General features: G+C 42.0%; 1 protein-coding gene across 1 annotated transcript; it reads left to right on the top strand.

Annotated features, from left to right (window-relative positions):
* Positions 1-177: 177 nt before the first annotated feature.
* s1pr1 (sphingosine-1-phosphate receptor 1) lies at positions 178-5,428 on the top strand. The gene is made up of 5 exons (XM_084067546.1): positions 178-294; positions 800-1,097; positions 3,418-3,547; positions 3,763-4,046; positions 4,881-5,428. Exons 2-5 carry the CDS (start codon positions 808-810, stop codon positions 5,320-5,322), a joined length of 1,146 nt encoding a protein of 381 aa, XP_083923672.1. The 5' UTR covers positions 178-294; positions 800-807; the 3' UTR covers positions 5,323-5,428.
* Positions 5,429-14,649: the final 9,221 nt, after the last annotated feature.

Raw genomic sequence — 14,649 nt, forward strand, 5'->3', positions numbered from 1 at the left:
AAAAGGTTCTCATTCACATCATTAAGATAATTAAATCATGTGTTTTGTGTGTGTTCCCTCTCAGGACATTAAACATGGGTTCTGTGTGTGTGTGTGTTCCCTCTCAGGACATTAAACATGTGTGTTTGTTCCCTCTCAGGACATTAAACATGGGTTCTGGTGAACTGGGTGAAGGTTTCAGAACATCCACTCATGCTGGTGGCTATTACTTGACGTGAGGCGCCCTCCTGTGGACACAGCGTGCAACAGCAGACAGACAGACAGCAGACAGATAGACAGACAGACAGACAAAAGGTCAGTGGTGGAAAGTAACTAAGTGCATTTACTCAAGTACTGTACTTAAGTACAATTTTGAGGTATTTGTACTTTACTTGAGTATTTCCAATTTCCAATACTTTTACTTCTACTCCACTACATCTCAGAGGCAAATATTGTACTTTTACTCCACTACAATTATTTGAAAACTTTAGTAACTAGTTACTTTTCAGATACAAACTATGATATAATGAAACATACATTAACCACTTTAGCCCTATTTTATACCTAGGCTATTTGAAAATAGCAGATCTACAAGCTCACAACGCGTCGCATCGCGACGCGTTGTGAGCTTGTAGATCGGCTATTTTCAAATATTTAGTACTTTTACTTTTGGTACTTTAAGTACATTTTGATGCCAATACCTTTTGTACTTGTACTCAAGTACATTTTTAATTTTGGATTTTTACTTGTAACAGAGTATTTTTATATTGCAGTATTGGTACTTTTACTTAAGTAAAGACTTTTTCCACCACTGCAAAAGGTGACATCATGGCAGCAGAGCCGGTCTACTCGGACCTGATCGCCACGCATTACAACTACACGGGGAAGTTCCGTAAGGTGGAACACCAGGACTCTGGGCTGAAGGCTGACTCTGTGGTCTTCATCATGGTCTGCTGTCTCATCGTCCTGGAGAACGTGCTGGTTCTCACCACCATCTGGAGAACCAAGAAGTTCCACAAGCCCATGTATTACTTCATAGGAAACCTGGCCCTGAGCGACCTCCTGGCCGGAGGCGTTTATACCGCTAACATCCTGCTGTCTGGAGCCAATACATACAGGTTAGGGTTAACTACTACCTTAAAATATTATTATTTATACCGCTAATATCCTGCTGTCTGGAGCCAATACATACAGGTAAAGTTAACTACTACCTTAAAATATTATTATTTATACAATATCCTGCTGTCTGGAGCCAATACATACAGGTAAAGTTAACTACTACCTTAAAATATTATTATTTATACAATATCCTGCTGTCTGGAGCCAATGCATACAGGTATAGTTAACTACTACCTTAAATATTATTATTTATACAATATCCTGCTGTCTGGAGCCAATGCATACAGGTAGAGTTAACAACCTCCTTAGATACCTTAAATATTATCCTACTATAATTCTAGTAACCTCTGTCCGTCTGTAGTGGTGAGTGAGTGAGTCAGTGAGTAGGTGAGTGAGTGAGTAGGTGAGTAGGTGAAGCTACCCGGTTCTCCTCAGTGGCTGGACCAATTGCTCTGATTTTGCACACAGCCATTGACCATTACCATCTGAACTTAACTGTGAAGCCCGTTTTTCAATTTCATCAAATCTCAGCTTCTTATTAGCGTTTTTGTGTCAAACACTGTCGCCATGGTTACGGGGCTGCCCAGCTATAGGACGAACTGCCTCCCGGGTTGCCAGATCATGTGCGCATATCCCCCCACGGACGCGCTGCGCCGACCGGGTATGGTCTTGACTTGTGGTGTTCCTCAAGGAAGCATACTAGGACCACTACTGTTCCTGATATATGTGAATGATATGTCCTCAGCTTGCGACTGCAAACTGTTCCTGTTCGCAGATGACTCGGCTCTGCTGGTCTCGGACAGGGACAGGCTGCAGGTTGAGAAAACTCTCAGCACTGAACTCAACAAGATCTGCATCTGGCTCTCCGACAACAAACTCTCATTACACCTGGGTAAAACTGAATCCATCCTCTTTGGGTCCAACCCTAACCTTAGAAAGGCTGAGAGTTTCACGATCAAAGTGGGTGAAAATGTTATCACAAGAAAGGAGGAAATTACCTACCTGGGTTCCATCTTGGAGGCAAACCTCTCAGGTGACAAAAACGCTGAAAAGACGATCAAAAAGGTCCACAAAATAACACGGAGGATGTGGAGGCTTGTTCGTAAAGTCAGTAAGAATACTCTGAAGATTCTTATAGGGGCCCTCATACAAGGTCATTATGATTATGCATGCACTTCATGGTATCACAACACCTCCAAGGCCCTAAAAACAAGGCTCCAAACATCCCAAAACAAACTTGTAAGGCTACTTCTTGGCCTCAATTACAAAACCCATCTAACCCCTGATCATTTTGCTAGGCTTGGATGGCTTAGGGTTGAGGACAGAGTACAGCAACTTGCTATGGGCCTGGTCTTCAAGATACACCACAACATTGGGATCCCCCTGTATTTGTCAAAATACTTCCAAAATGTTAATCAAGTCCATGATCATAACACCAGAGGCAGCTCCACAAACCATGTTCAACCCAGATTTGGCACAACAAAGGGAATGAACTCTTTCTCATGCTATTCATCTAAAATGTGGAATGCCCTACCAAAAGGAGTAAAGGAGTGCAAAACCCTACTCACTTTCAAAAATGCCCTAAAGATACACCTTCAGGAGGCTGCAATTCAAAAATGGCCCCTGTCCAAGTCCTAACCTACCCCATGTCCTAACCTAACCCCCCCCCTCTTTCTTTTTTGTACATATTTTTCACCCTTCATACCAGTAACCTGTAAACTGACTGTATGACATTCTGTATAGTAGTGTGTATATCTGTCTGTCTCTTATATGTCAACATGATTTGTGTGCATGGGGATCTCATCTTAAACAAGCTACGTGCTTAACTGAGCTATCCAGTTTAGTAGACCTTGTATTGCGAATTTGTACTTCCATGTACTGTTATGTACTGTCATGTACTGTTCTCATGTCTTACTAAATAAAGTACATCAATCAATCAATCAAGTCTAGTGATTTATAATGCTAATATAGTGCTGTCTGGTTAACTCCTACACAGTGGTTCCTCAGAGAAGGCAGTATGTTCATTAATATTAATGAAGTAACAGTAATTATAATATAATTACAGGTTAACTCCTACACAGTGGTTCCTCAGAGAAGGCAGTATGTTCATTAATATTAATGAATTAACAGTGATTATAATATAATTACAGGTTAACTCCTACCCAGTGGTTCCTCAGAGAAGGCAGTATGTTCATTAGTATTAATGAATTAACAGTAATTATAATATAATTACAGGTTAACTCCTACCCAGTGGTTCCTCAGAGAAGGCAGTATGTTCATTAGTATTAATGAATTAACAGTAATTATAATATATTACAGGTTAACTCCTACCCAGTGGTTCCTCAGAGAAGGCAGTATGTTCGTAGCTCTCGCTGCCTCAGTCTTCAGTCTGCTGGCCATCGCCATCGAGCGTCACCTGACCATGCTGAAGATGAAACTACACAACAAGGTTTGATTGATTAACCCATTGATTGATTGATTGACTTCTTTATTGACCAGAAAACAAATGTACAAAACATTATTTTGCACAATAGTGTAAAAAAAAAGAAAAAGTCCTTTCCCACACAAGTTTTAAACCTGTCTGTCAACCAATCACATCGTTTACAGTCCTGTCAACCAATCACATTGTGATAACAGAGCCCGCCTCTCTCTCTGGTCGCCCAGGGCAACACGTGTCGTGTGTTCCTGCTCATCAGCACGGTGTGGATGATCGCGGCGGTGCTGGGAGGCCTGCCTGTGATTGGCTGGAACTGCATCGACAACATGGAGCGCTGCTCCACGGTGCTGCCGCTCTACCACAAGACCTACATCCTGTTCTGCACCACCGTGTTCAGCGTCATCCTCATGGCCATCGTGGTGCTCTACGCCCGCATCTACGCCCTGGTGCGAACGCGCAGCCGCAAGCTGGTGTTCCGCAAGGTACGACCTCTGATAGGGATCAGCCAGATGTGACAAAATCCCTCTGCTATATTCTTCTGTTGGTATTCACCGTTTCAAGTGCTGACAGGTGTGTGTCAGTCAGTCACAGGTGTGTGTCAGTCACAGGTGTGTGTCAGTCACAGGTGTGTGTCAGTCAGTCACAGGTGTGTGTCAGTCACAGGTGTGTGCCAGTCAGTCACAGGTGTGTGTCAGTCAGTCACAGGTGTGTGTCAGTCAGTCACAGGTGTGTGTCAGTCACAAATGCCACGTTTGTCCCTTCAGGATAAGGCCTGTGCAATAAGGGCAACTGTGGGCTTTTTTTGGAGAGCACTATACCCACACAGTTAGCTGTGTTGCTCATTCCAGGAATGCACAATCCGTACAAGTTGTACCTCGTTGTAAAGGTGACTAATCAGGCTTTCCAACGATATAAAATACAATACCAACCAACTAGTCTTAATGAAGGGGAGTCTTAATGAAACGACCAAAATAAAGTTTTTTTTTTAGGAGTTTACTTTAGAAGTTCCCATTGATCGCAATGAATTTTTCAAGGGTTTAAAGAAACCATACCAATACGAAATCTGAAATCTGTTTTGGCAATCATTTTTGGGGCCCACGTGCAGTACCCTCACGGTGGGTTCAGAACCACTGCTTTAGTTAACGTTGTGTCGCTAATCCTAGCTTCACCCTACAGTACTTTTCTTTCATCTGTATCTGTAACCCTAACTGCTATAATGCCTCCGGCAACTGACCTCCCCCCATGGGATCAATAACGGTCTGTCTGTCTGTCTGTCTGTCTGTCTGTCTGTCTGTCTGTCTAAGGTTGCCAACAACGGGCGTGGGGGCAACGCCGGCGGCGCCAGCAGCGGCAGCAGCAGTAAGAGTTCGGAGAAGTCGATGGCGTTGCTGAAGACGGTGATCATCGTGCTGAGCTGCTTCATCGCCTGCTGGGCGCCGCTCTTCGTGCTGCTCATGCTGGACGTCGGGTGCGAGATCCGCATGTGTCCCGTCCTCTACAAGGCCGAGTGGTTCCTGGCGCTGGCCGTGCTCAACTCGGCCATGAACCCCCTGATCTACACGCTGACCAGCAACGAGATGCGCCGGGCCTTCCTCAAGACGCTGCTCTGCTGCGTCTCCTGCCTGAGGCCCGCCGTGGCCAAGTGCTCGTCCCGCTCCGCCGCCGGCGTGGAGTTCAGCCGCAGCAAGTCGGACAACTCGTCGCATCCCAACAAGGACGGAGACGGCGACTATAACTCTCCCCGGGAGACCATCGTATCGTCTGGAAACGTCACCTCGTCCTCATAAACCACCTTCAGCCTGCGTCCGGGGCTCGTCTTCTTCTTCTTCTACGGTTACAGGAACTTCAGTGAAACCGTAACGGATTTGTTTTCACGGGTTCTGGATTCGTTTTTTTCCCCGTAACGCTAAGCGACTCCGTGTCACAGTTCTGGGAACCTGTGGGAGGAGCAAGCGGTGCTTTTGCTCTGGATTGGTCAAATGTTTTCTTTTTCACCCCGTTCAGCCCCTTCAGGACGTTGTGGTTCTGATGGAAACAAACACACTTCACAGGTTCTGGAAGGTTTCTGGGTTTAACCCTTCATAGTCCAATAGAGCCGTTAGACTCCGCCGTGCCATGACAAGAAATGATCTACAAGCTCAGCTACGGTTGACTGTTGTACCACAGAGAATACATGAGGCTTAAACAGCATTCAGAGTGTTTTGTGTGTGTGTGTGTGTGTGTGTGTGTGTGTGTGTGTGTGTGTGTGTGTGTGTGTGTGTGTGTGTGTGTGTGTGTGCGTGTGCGTGTGTGTGTGGACTGTAGGGTTGTACAGGAACTTCTCTCACCTGACAACTGGTTCAACTTACAAACCAATAGGAGCTCTGGGGAAGGAGGGACAATAACACAAATCAGCCAATCACAACGGAGCACTGGACCACAGAAAACCAATCAGATTGGACCATCATCTCCCACCTGGTAATAAAGAAGCACTTATAGATGAGAAGCGTAGAAACGTCTCACTTCCTGCATGGCGACATCACTTCCTGCATCGTGGTGTATTTCAGAGTGAAACGGGATGAGAAGGCGGGACTTAACGTTGGGACAATTTGATTGGAACGTTGAGAAAGAGGGCTTGTCAAAACAAACAAGAGATTTACAGTGGAATGATTGGCGGGTGGATGTGGTGATATGATTGGTTAGATCTTACTCAATCATCACACGCCATTTTGTTTTGTTTTACAGGAACAAAAACGTGGTTGATTTTGATATAAGAATACAAAATAATATTTTCTTTTTTTTGTATTTGTTTTTGTAATATATTGTTACATAGGAGCACAATGTGTGATCTAAAAGGGTTAAAAAAAAGGGCATTTTTAAGGTAAAAGTGCTGCGTCATCACTTTGTTAGTTAGACGGTATATACTGACCTGCTAAACCCGCCCTGATTGGAGGATACGAGTAGCGGCGTAGCGCTTATCATGATGTTGAAATATTTAAGAAATAATATCCATGAAACGTCTGTTTTCACCAAGTTAAAGGTGCTGTAAGACAGTGGTTCTCAAACTTGTTCAGGTCAAGTACCCCTAAATGAGTGTGTATTTGGCCGCGGACCCCCATCTGAAAATATTTTGTGCCAAGGACCCCCCATCCAAGATTAAAGTTAAAAATGTAAAAAATATTCAAACATTTTCGAAGAACGTCAAGATTTTTTTGAAAATAGCTGATGTATGTAGGTCCCTGGTGGTCCCCGGACCCCACTTTGAGAACCCCTGCATTAGACCACGGACCACCATAACTCTGAGAGTGCACAAATGGAACCAAATGGACCCGTAAGGGTCCATTTGGTTCCATTTGTGCACTCTCAGAGTTACAGCAACATAAGGTTCCATTTGGTTCCTAACTATCCAACATTTATCTGGGTACCCCCTGGAACCCGCTCAAGGACCCCTGGGGGTCCCCGTACCCCACTTTGAGAACCATGGCTGTAAGACATATTTCTGTTGGTTAAAACAAAAATACTTTTTCTTTTCAAGTTAAAGCTCTATATTGTGATGAAACACAATGATTAATATCACAACACAGAGGTATTTAACTCTTATCTGAAATATGATCATCATTATTAAAATATAGTTTATTGCACCTTTAACTTGGACAGACGTTATCACGGCTGTACTTCCTGGTTGAGAATGTATTTTATGTGTTTTATAATCATAGTGATGACATCACTAATATGTAACAATATGTCATATTACATCATCAGAATGATTTAACCCCTTCAACACTTTATACATACCGTAGTTCCCCAGGGATGTGTGCCAGGTCTTCCAGTGTTCCCTCTGCATAAAGCTCTTCACTTTAAAACATAGAAGAAGAACAACAACAACATGTTGTTAATATGGATGTAATAATAAATCTATTCTGGATGATGTCAAATACATCTTTGAAGTGTTTGTCAAGCAGTAACATAAGGATCAATGTATGGACTGTACGTTGGATCAAATATTTCTCTTTTCTGACAATTGCTGGTGATTGAGTTGTTAAACCAGTGTTTTGGGAGAGATGGGGGGGGGGGGGGGGTCTGGAAAAAATAATAATTCATATAATTACAGTGCTTACTGTGGTTTAACCATGTAATGTCCATTTTCTCCAAATTCCCCACAATTTCCTAGATCAAATTCAAATCGCATCTACAAGCTCACAACGCATTGAAACATGATGCGTTGTGAGCTTCGGCTATTTTGGTTATTTTTCCCATTTCACAATTGAAGGCCGTACCTTAGTGGTTAGAGAGAGAGGTCAATCCCCCCCCCAGCACTCATCACCATTTCAGCAGCCATCAGCTGGATGAAACTGAATTTCCCCTATAGTCTTACCTACAGTCTTATCTGGAGGAGTAGGATTTGAACCCCATAGTTTCAAACTGTCCATAGATGTATTAGATCAGGTCAAGGACCCCCACATTAATATGCATTTGGCCAGGGACCCCCACATTAACATGCATTTGGCCAGGGACCCCCACATTAACATGCATTTGGCCAGGGACCCCCACATTAACATGCATTTGGCCAGGGACCCCCACACTAATATGCATTTGGCCAGGGACCCCCACATTAACATGAATTTGGCCATGGACCCCCACATTAACATGCATTTGGCCAGGGACCCCCACATTAACATGCATTTGGCCAGGGACCCCCATCCGAACATATTTCGTACCAGCAGGACCCAGAAAGATTTTAGTTGTTAAAATGTTTAAAAATTATTCACATTCTGACATTCACTCAATTTCTTCCATTTTGTTTCAGATCTACAAGCTCACAACGCATTGTGATGCGACGCACTGTGAGCTTGTAGATCGGCTATGTTCCACTAGCTGATGTACAGTATATATAGGGGTTAAAGTGGTTAAATAGATTTTGATGAGGAACCCTGGAACCCCCTCAAGGACCTCTGGGGGTCCCGGGCCTCACTTTGAGAACCACACTGACTGAAAACACAGATTTATGTAATTTACCAAAATGTCGCCCCCTTCTGTCCGGAAGTCCTATTTGCAGCGTAATCCCAGTGAATGTGTTTTTACAGTGTTGTTTTGTTTTGCTAGCTCTCTTAATAAATGTTGCAATAGTAAAAATACATAAACATGTTTTATTGTGATTTATCTTTATTTCATTAAATCTATTATTCATCTCCCACTAACTAGATCCTCTTCTTCCAAGCAGATTTAAATATAACTACTGAATACTGGAACATCTATAATGATTACTATAATTATTATGTAAGAACAGTATGTTTATAATGACTGTATAGGTTTATAATGAACAACATAATACATTTATAATGATTAAGGTAGTTTATATATTTAAATATCATTGACTATAACTTGACTCATCTACAGTAGGCTATCCTGTACAGGCTGCTTCACGTTGTTACACTTACTTACTTGCTTATGGTCCATCGTGGCCAATGATGATGACCTCTGCTACAGTGTGTGGGTCCTTTGAGGACTGTATAATCCCATGCTGGATGCACACTGTCTGCCACAGACAGGGCAAGTGAATGCCTGACCCGATGGGGCAGGTACAGACATGGCCAACTTCCTTCTTTGACTTTTAGCCACAGGGACGTGCACAGATAGACTCTAGGTGGTGCTAGAGCACCTGCCCTGTGCCCTCTTGACCAGAAGTGCCCTTTTGAAAAAAGGGCACAGCAGGGGTCTTCAACAGGGGGTCCGGGACCCCTAGGGGGTCCTCAGAGTTACAACAGGGGGTCCGCCAAATCTTTATGTGATATGATTTTTTGTTTTTACCATAACCACTCGAAACCTAGCATCCCTTTTCTGAGGAGAGCTTTAGCCAAAAATTGCCGATCTACAAGCCCACAACGCGTTGTGGGCTTGTAGATCGGCTATTTTTGGCAAAGAGGTATAGGTGTAGAGGGAAAAAAGAGCAGACCAAGTAAACAAAAAACTAATTTACTTGAGCACCTGCCCCTCAAAATGTCTGTGCACGCCACTGTTAAGCCAGGCCATGTTCCATTCGGTTCTCCTCTCCTTCTCCGCTGTGGATCGCTCCTCCTGGCGTGGACAACAAGGAGTCCAACTGACTCCTTGTTGTCCACGCCAGGAGGAGCGATCCACAGCGGCATCTTCAAAGGAAGCAGGCTTCATTCCACACTTCTTTTAGAGAGGTCTTCAGTTGGTCCTTCAGCCTCTTGTTCTGTCCCCCTGCTGAACGCTGGCCTGTAGGTGGAGAGTTGGCCATATAGAGTCTTACGAGGCAGGCGACTGGCTGTCTGGCATCCTGATGACGTGTCCAAGCCGTCTTATCTGGTGGTGCATGATGGTGGCCTCTGTGCTCCTGCTGCTGGTTCTCTGGAGGACTTCAGATCTCTCCAGGTCACTGTTAGGATGTGTTGGAGGCTTCTGATGTGGACCGCCTCCAACACGTGGCTAAAGACCCTTTTCCTCAGCCGTCCGAAGGAGGATGAGGCCTGCTTGATCCTGTTTTGATTTGTCTCTCACACACACACGCACACACACACACACACACACACACACACACACACACACACACACACACACACACACACACACACACACACACACACACACACACACACACACACACACACACACACACGGAGACACGGAGACAATTTTATTTTGTTTTCAGCTTCACCCAGCTGAGTGCTTCTCAAGTGAGCGCATTTAGATGTAGTTAGGGGCAGTTCGGGGTTAAGTGTCTTGCTCAGGTACATCTCTAAACAAGCCGGGGCCAGGAATTGAACCTGGGATACCCCCCCCCCCCACCCCAGCTCCTCGAGTAGGATGAAGGCTCTACGTCCTCCTGGTGGGGGCTCCTCACTGGTAGGTGAGTCAGTAGGATACAACAGCAGTGACAACATAGAGATGTGTGTGGGGAGGAATCAATTGGCATAACGACACATTTTGGGGACAAAGGGGGGTAAAAAGCACCCCAAGAAAAATCCTGCTAAGATGTTGAACATCTCTGTGCCTCATGCCCTGAGACATGCTCTAAATGTATTTATTGTATTTGATTATTTTTTAAATGTATGTTTTTCTACTCCTACCTGTATCCTGTATATCTATACTGTTGCTGATACAACACCTGAATTGACCCCCAGGCATCAATAAAGGTTATTAATGTCTGTTAATGATTATCTGTAATGTAACTGTAGACATGCCATATAAGTTAATCATCTATCCAGATCTGGTCATTCTACTACTTCTCCGCCAACGAAGAATGTTGCAGTAAGAATTCAATGGTAAGTAAAGGCAAAAATAAATCAAACTAATGAACTGACATAATAACTTTTAATGGGAAGACATGTTTGATCACTAATAGAAAATATTCAAGAGGAATATTGTGAATGTTCTTTGATTGCTCCATTTCATCTCTCATTGACGATCTGTACTGTATGCGCTGTTTTATCTTTTATGTCATTTAATGTTTGTCTTTAGGGGAACTTTTGTTGAAATTGAAACTTTCTTCGCTTAAAATACACGCAAGTCATCAACTCTGTGTCTGTATTCAGGTAGTGATACAGCTTGTGTGAGTGAGAACTGACCTGAGAGACGTTATGGCAGCATCACTGACTACAGCACCTGGTGAGTCAGAAATGAATTACATTCAACTTAATAATAATAATAATAATAATAATAATAATAAACAACGTCATTCAGCCATCATAGACCTTTGAAACGTTTTTGGTCATTTTGCTTGTGTTGTGTTGGTTTGATGTTTTGTGTAGCTCATGTTTGTATAAAGTGACATAAAAACAGTATTTGATAAAAGGAAGAGATCATGTATCTCTAAACATGGCTGGCGTCAGGAATTGTGTGAGTCTAGACACAGAGTGTGGATCTTATTGAGATATGGTACCAGCCTCCTCAAATGACCTCTGATAAGAGCGTCTGCTAAATGCCTAAACTGTAAACTGATAATGATGATAAGGATCATTACAATAGTTGTGGTACAAGTCTAGTCTACTCTGCAATCTCTCTCTCCCCCTTGCTGGCTGTAATTTATACTTCATTCGACAACGGTCTTGCACTGAACACAGCAGCAGATCTACAAACCCACAACACATGGCATCCACGTTGCATTATTCTGGGCTTGCAGATCTGCTATGTTCTGTGCGCAACACCGCCATGCGACGAAGTACAAATCAGGCTTGTGTCTGCCTCCCAGTGCCTCTGTGTCTGTCGTCTGTCTGATTTATGGTTCATTTAAGTAACCGATCTACAAGTTCACTATGTGTTAAAGCACCATGCATTGTGAGCTTCAGTGAGCTTGTAGATCGAATGGCTATTCGGTGTGCAACACCAGTATAAATCAGGCAACAAGCCAGCAGGCTCTGCTGCCTGCAATGCCTCGTCTCCAAAGCCAGTCATCACAGAACCACATGAACAGCACTGTTCATAATTAATAAGTAGGCTACAGTACACACACAGACAGAACTCAATTATATATATAATGTTTTACACAAAGCCTGAGCATAAATTGAGAACTCTTTATACATGAAAGGGAACTTAGGTAACACACATGGACTGGTGCAGGTGCTGCATGGGCTAAAGAGGCTTCAGTTCAAAAAGGGTAGATTCTGCTTCTTCTTACAGCAGAAGACCAAGAGAAGAAGAACTGAAGACTATGGAGAAGAAATACAAAGACTTACAAGAAAAACACAAGGAGAGCTTAGATGTCATAGCAAGACACAAAGAACACCAGAAGACCTTAGAAGAACGCCTGAAGGCCTCAGAACACCACCAGGAGGCCGAAAAACAGCGGAGGGCAGAAGAATGCCAGAAGGCCGTAAAAGAACACCAGAAGGCCTTAGAAGCACACCAGATGGCCATACAAGAATGGGAGAAGGCCGCACAAGGACACCAGAAGAATGAAGAAGTTAAGAAGTTCTTAAATGAACAGCAGAAGGCCTTAGATAGACAGATGAAGGAAATGAGAGATAAAGCGGCATGTGTCATTTCCTAAGATCCCATTTCCCTCAGATCACAACTCTGATCACAAACAAGGCCAGATAAATTACTTTTGAGACAAGAACACAAGATTGATCTGATTAATATTCAGTGTTGGGTAACGTGCGTTAGTAACGTAACGCTGTTATTACCGAATTGCGGTAACGGGTAATATAACGCATTACTACAAGGAGAAGCTGTAATATATTATTAAAATGACGCTACGTTACTACGTTACTTTGTGTGTTACCCACCAAAGTGAAGGTGTTTTTTTTAAGCCGCAGCATCTAGCCTAGTAAAGGTATTAAATTGATTGTCAGTGGCTGGCAGCACAATCTGCACATCCAATCGTAAAAACCCGACGCTTATTTTGTCTTGATCAACAGCAATACATTTGACAAAATACAGCGAAATCCCCAAATTCTTAATATCCAGCAGGCTACAGTAAGCAATAGAAATGAACTGCAAACAATTTCTTTTCATAAGTTATATGCTATCAATATCACACAAAAGTAGAGAGAAGCTGTGACCTCACCTCACAAACAAATGGACAAGAAATAATCCTTTTGCAAACAACATCCATGTTCTGTTTGTTTGTCAACAATGATCTAAATGGAGTTTATTTCAGCAGCTAGAATGTGACAGTTTGACATAGTTTGAGCGTTTTTTGCTGCGCAGGCCAGTCCTCATTTAAGTTCATTTCTGTGCGCAACAGGGCATATCTCCGCCAGGCCAGGTTTACCTACCCAGGCCATAAAATTCATAGGCAGTCATATTAGCCAATTAGAATTAAATCTGCTAAAACTGACTCATATACTGATACAGAACCATATATAGGCTATATATTGTCGCTGTCGGCTGGAAACCTTGTATGTTCTTTTTTTATTATTATTATTTTAAAACAATTTAAATTGTGAAAATAGCCAATCTGCAAGCTATAATTATTAATAATTAAGAATAATTATATTTTAAAGAGTGAAAAATCAACCAAAGTCATTATTAGTGCAAGTTCAATCACATTTCATTTGAATGAAAATAACTTGTGGGAAGAATACATAAAATCTCTAATCTGTGAATCTAATGTGATTCATGTGACCCCTACAGTCAGTGAAGTCCATGGCTGAAAGAGACATATTGAGACCAGTATAACTTTGTACAAATATTGGTAATTTGCCAACACATTATTTTGTGAAATAAATGGGGTATATTTCACAGATAGTTATTCTTGTACTATATTAAAATAAAATCATCCTTAACCTTCAAGTTCAATTATTTCCGGGGACTTCCTAAATTCCAGGCCTGGTTACAAGTTAGTTTGTAGATTTGGATTATTATTACAGAACATACATTAACCACTTCAGCCCTACATTTCAGCCATTTGAAAATAGCAGATCTACAAGCACTTTCATTTGCATTCTATGCTGCTCATGCAGTCCTTGTTCTGTGGACTTTAATTTAAAAAAAGGTATAGAAAGAGGCTTGTGTCTTGTCATGTCATGATAGACTACATTATAGAAGGTATATGTCTATTTATGAATTGATTAATTTAAGTAAATAAATTGATTCATTAATGTCATTTATAATCCTATCTTATAATTTAAATGTTTGCCCATCTCTGTGTCCCAAAAAATATTTGTGGGCTAATAATAATAATACCAAATCTAGAGTATTTAATTGTTCAATTTTAGTTTTGTTTTTTAAGTAACTAAAAAGTAATATGAATACATTACTGTTGGTCAGACAGTAATATGTAACAAAATGTATTACTTTAAAAGGAAGGTAATAAGTAATAGTACTATATTACTAAAATAAAGTAACTTGCCCAACACTGTTAATATCAAATGTCCTAAACAATAATTATTAAGGCAATGATAGCTCCCTTGATAGCTTTTGAACATATTGAGCATATTAACTGGTTCAATAATAAGCTGTGTTTTGATAAACACCAGGTAACCAATAAAGCATTGCATTGATGGTGTTAAACATTAGGTAAATAAAGCTTTGTATTGATGGTGTTAAACATTAGGTAAATAAAGCTTTGTATTGATGGTGTTAAACATTAGGTAAATAAAGCTTTGTATTGATCCTGTTAAACCATGGGCGTACAAAGCATTAAAAAAAGGTGGATAGGAATCAGTATT

The sequence above is a fragment of the Gymnoscopelus microlampas genome (assembly GCF_963454915.1).
Source record: "Gymnoscopelus microlampas genome assembly, chromosome: 9".
NCBI lineage: Eukaryota > Metazoa > Chordata > Actinopteri > Myctophiformes > Myctophidae > Gymnoscopelus > Gymnoscopelus microlampas.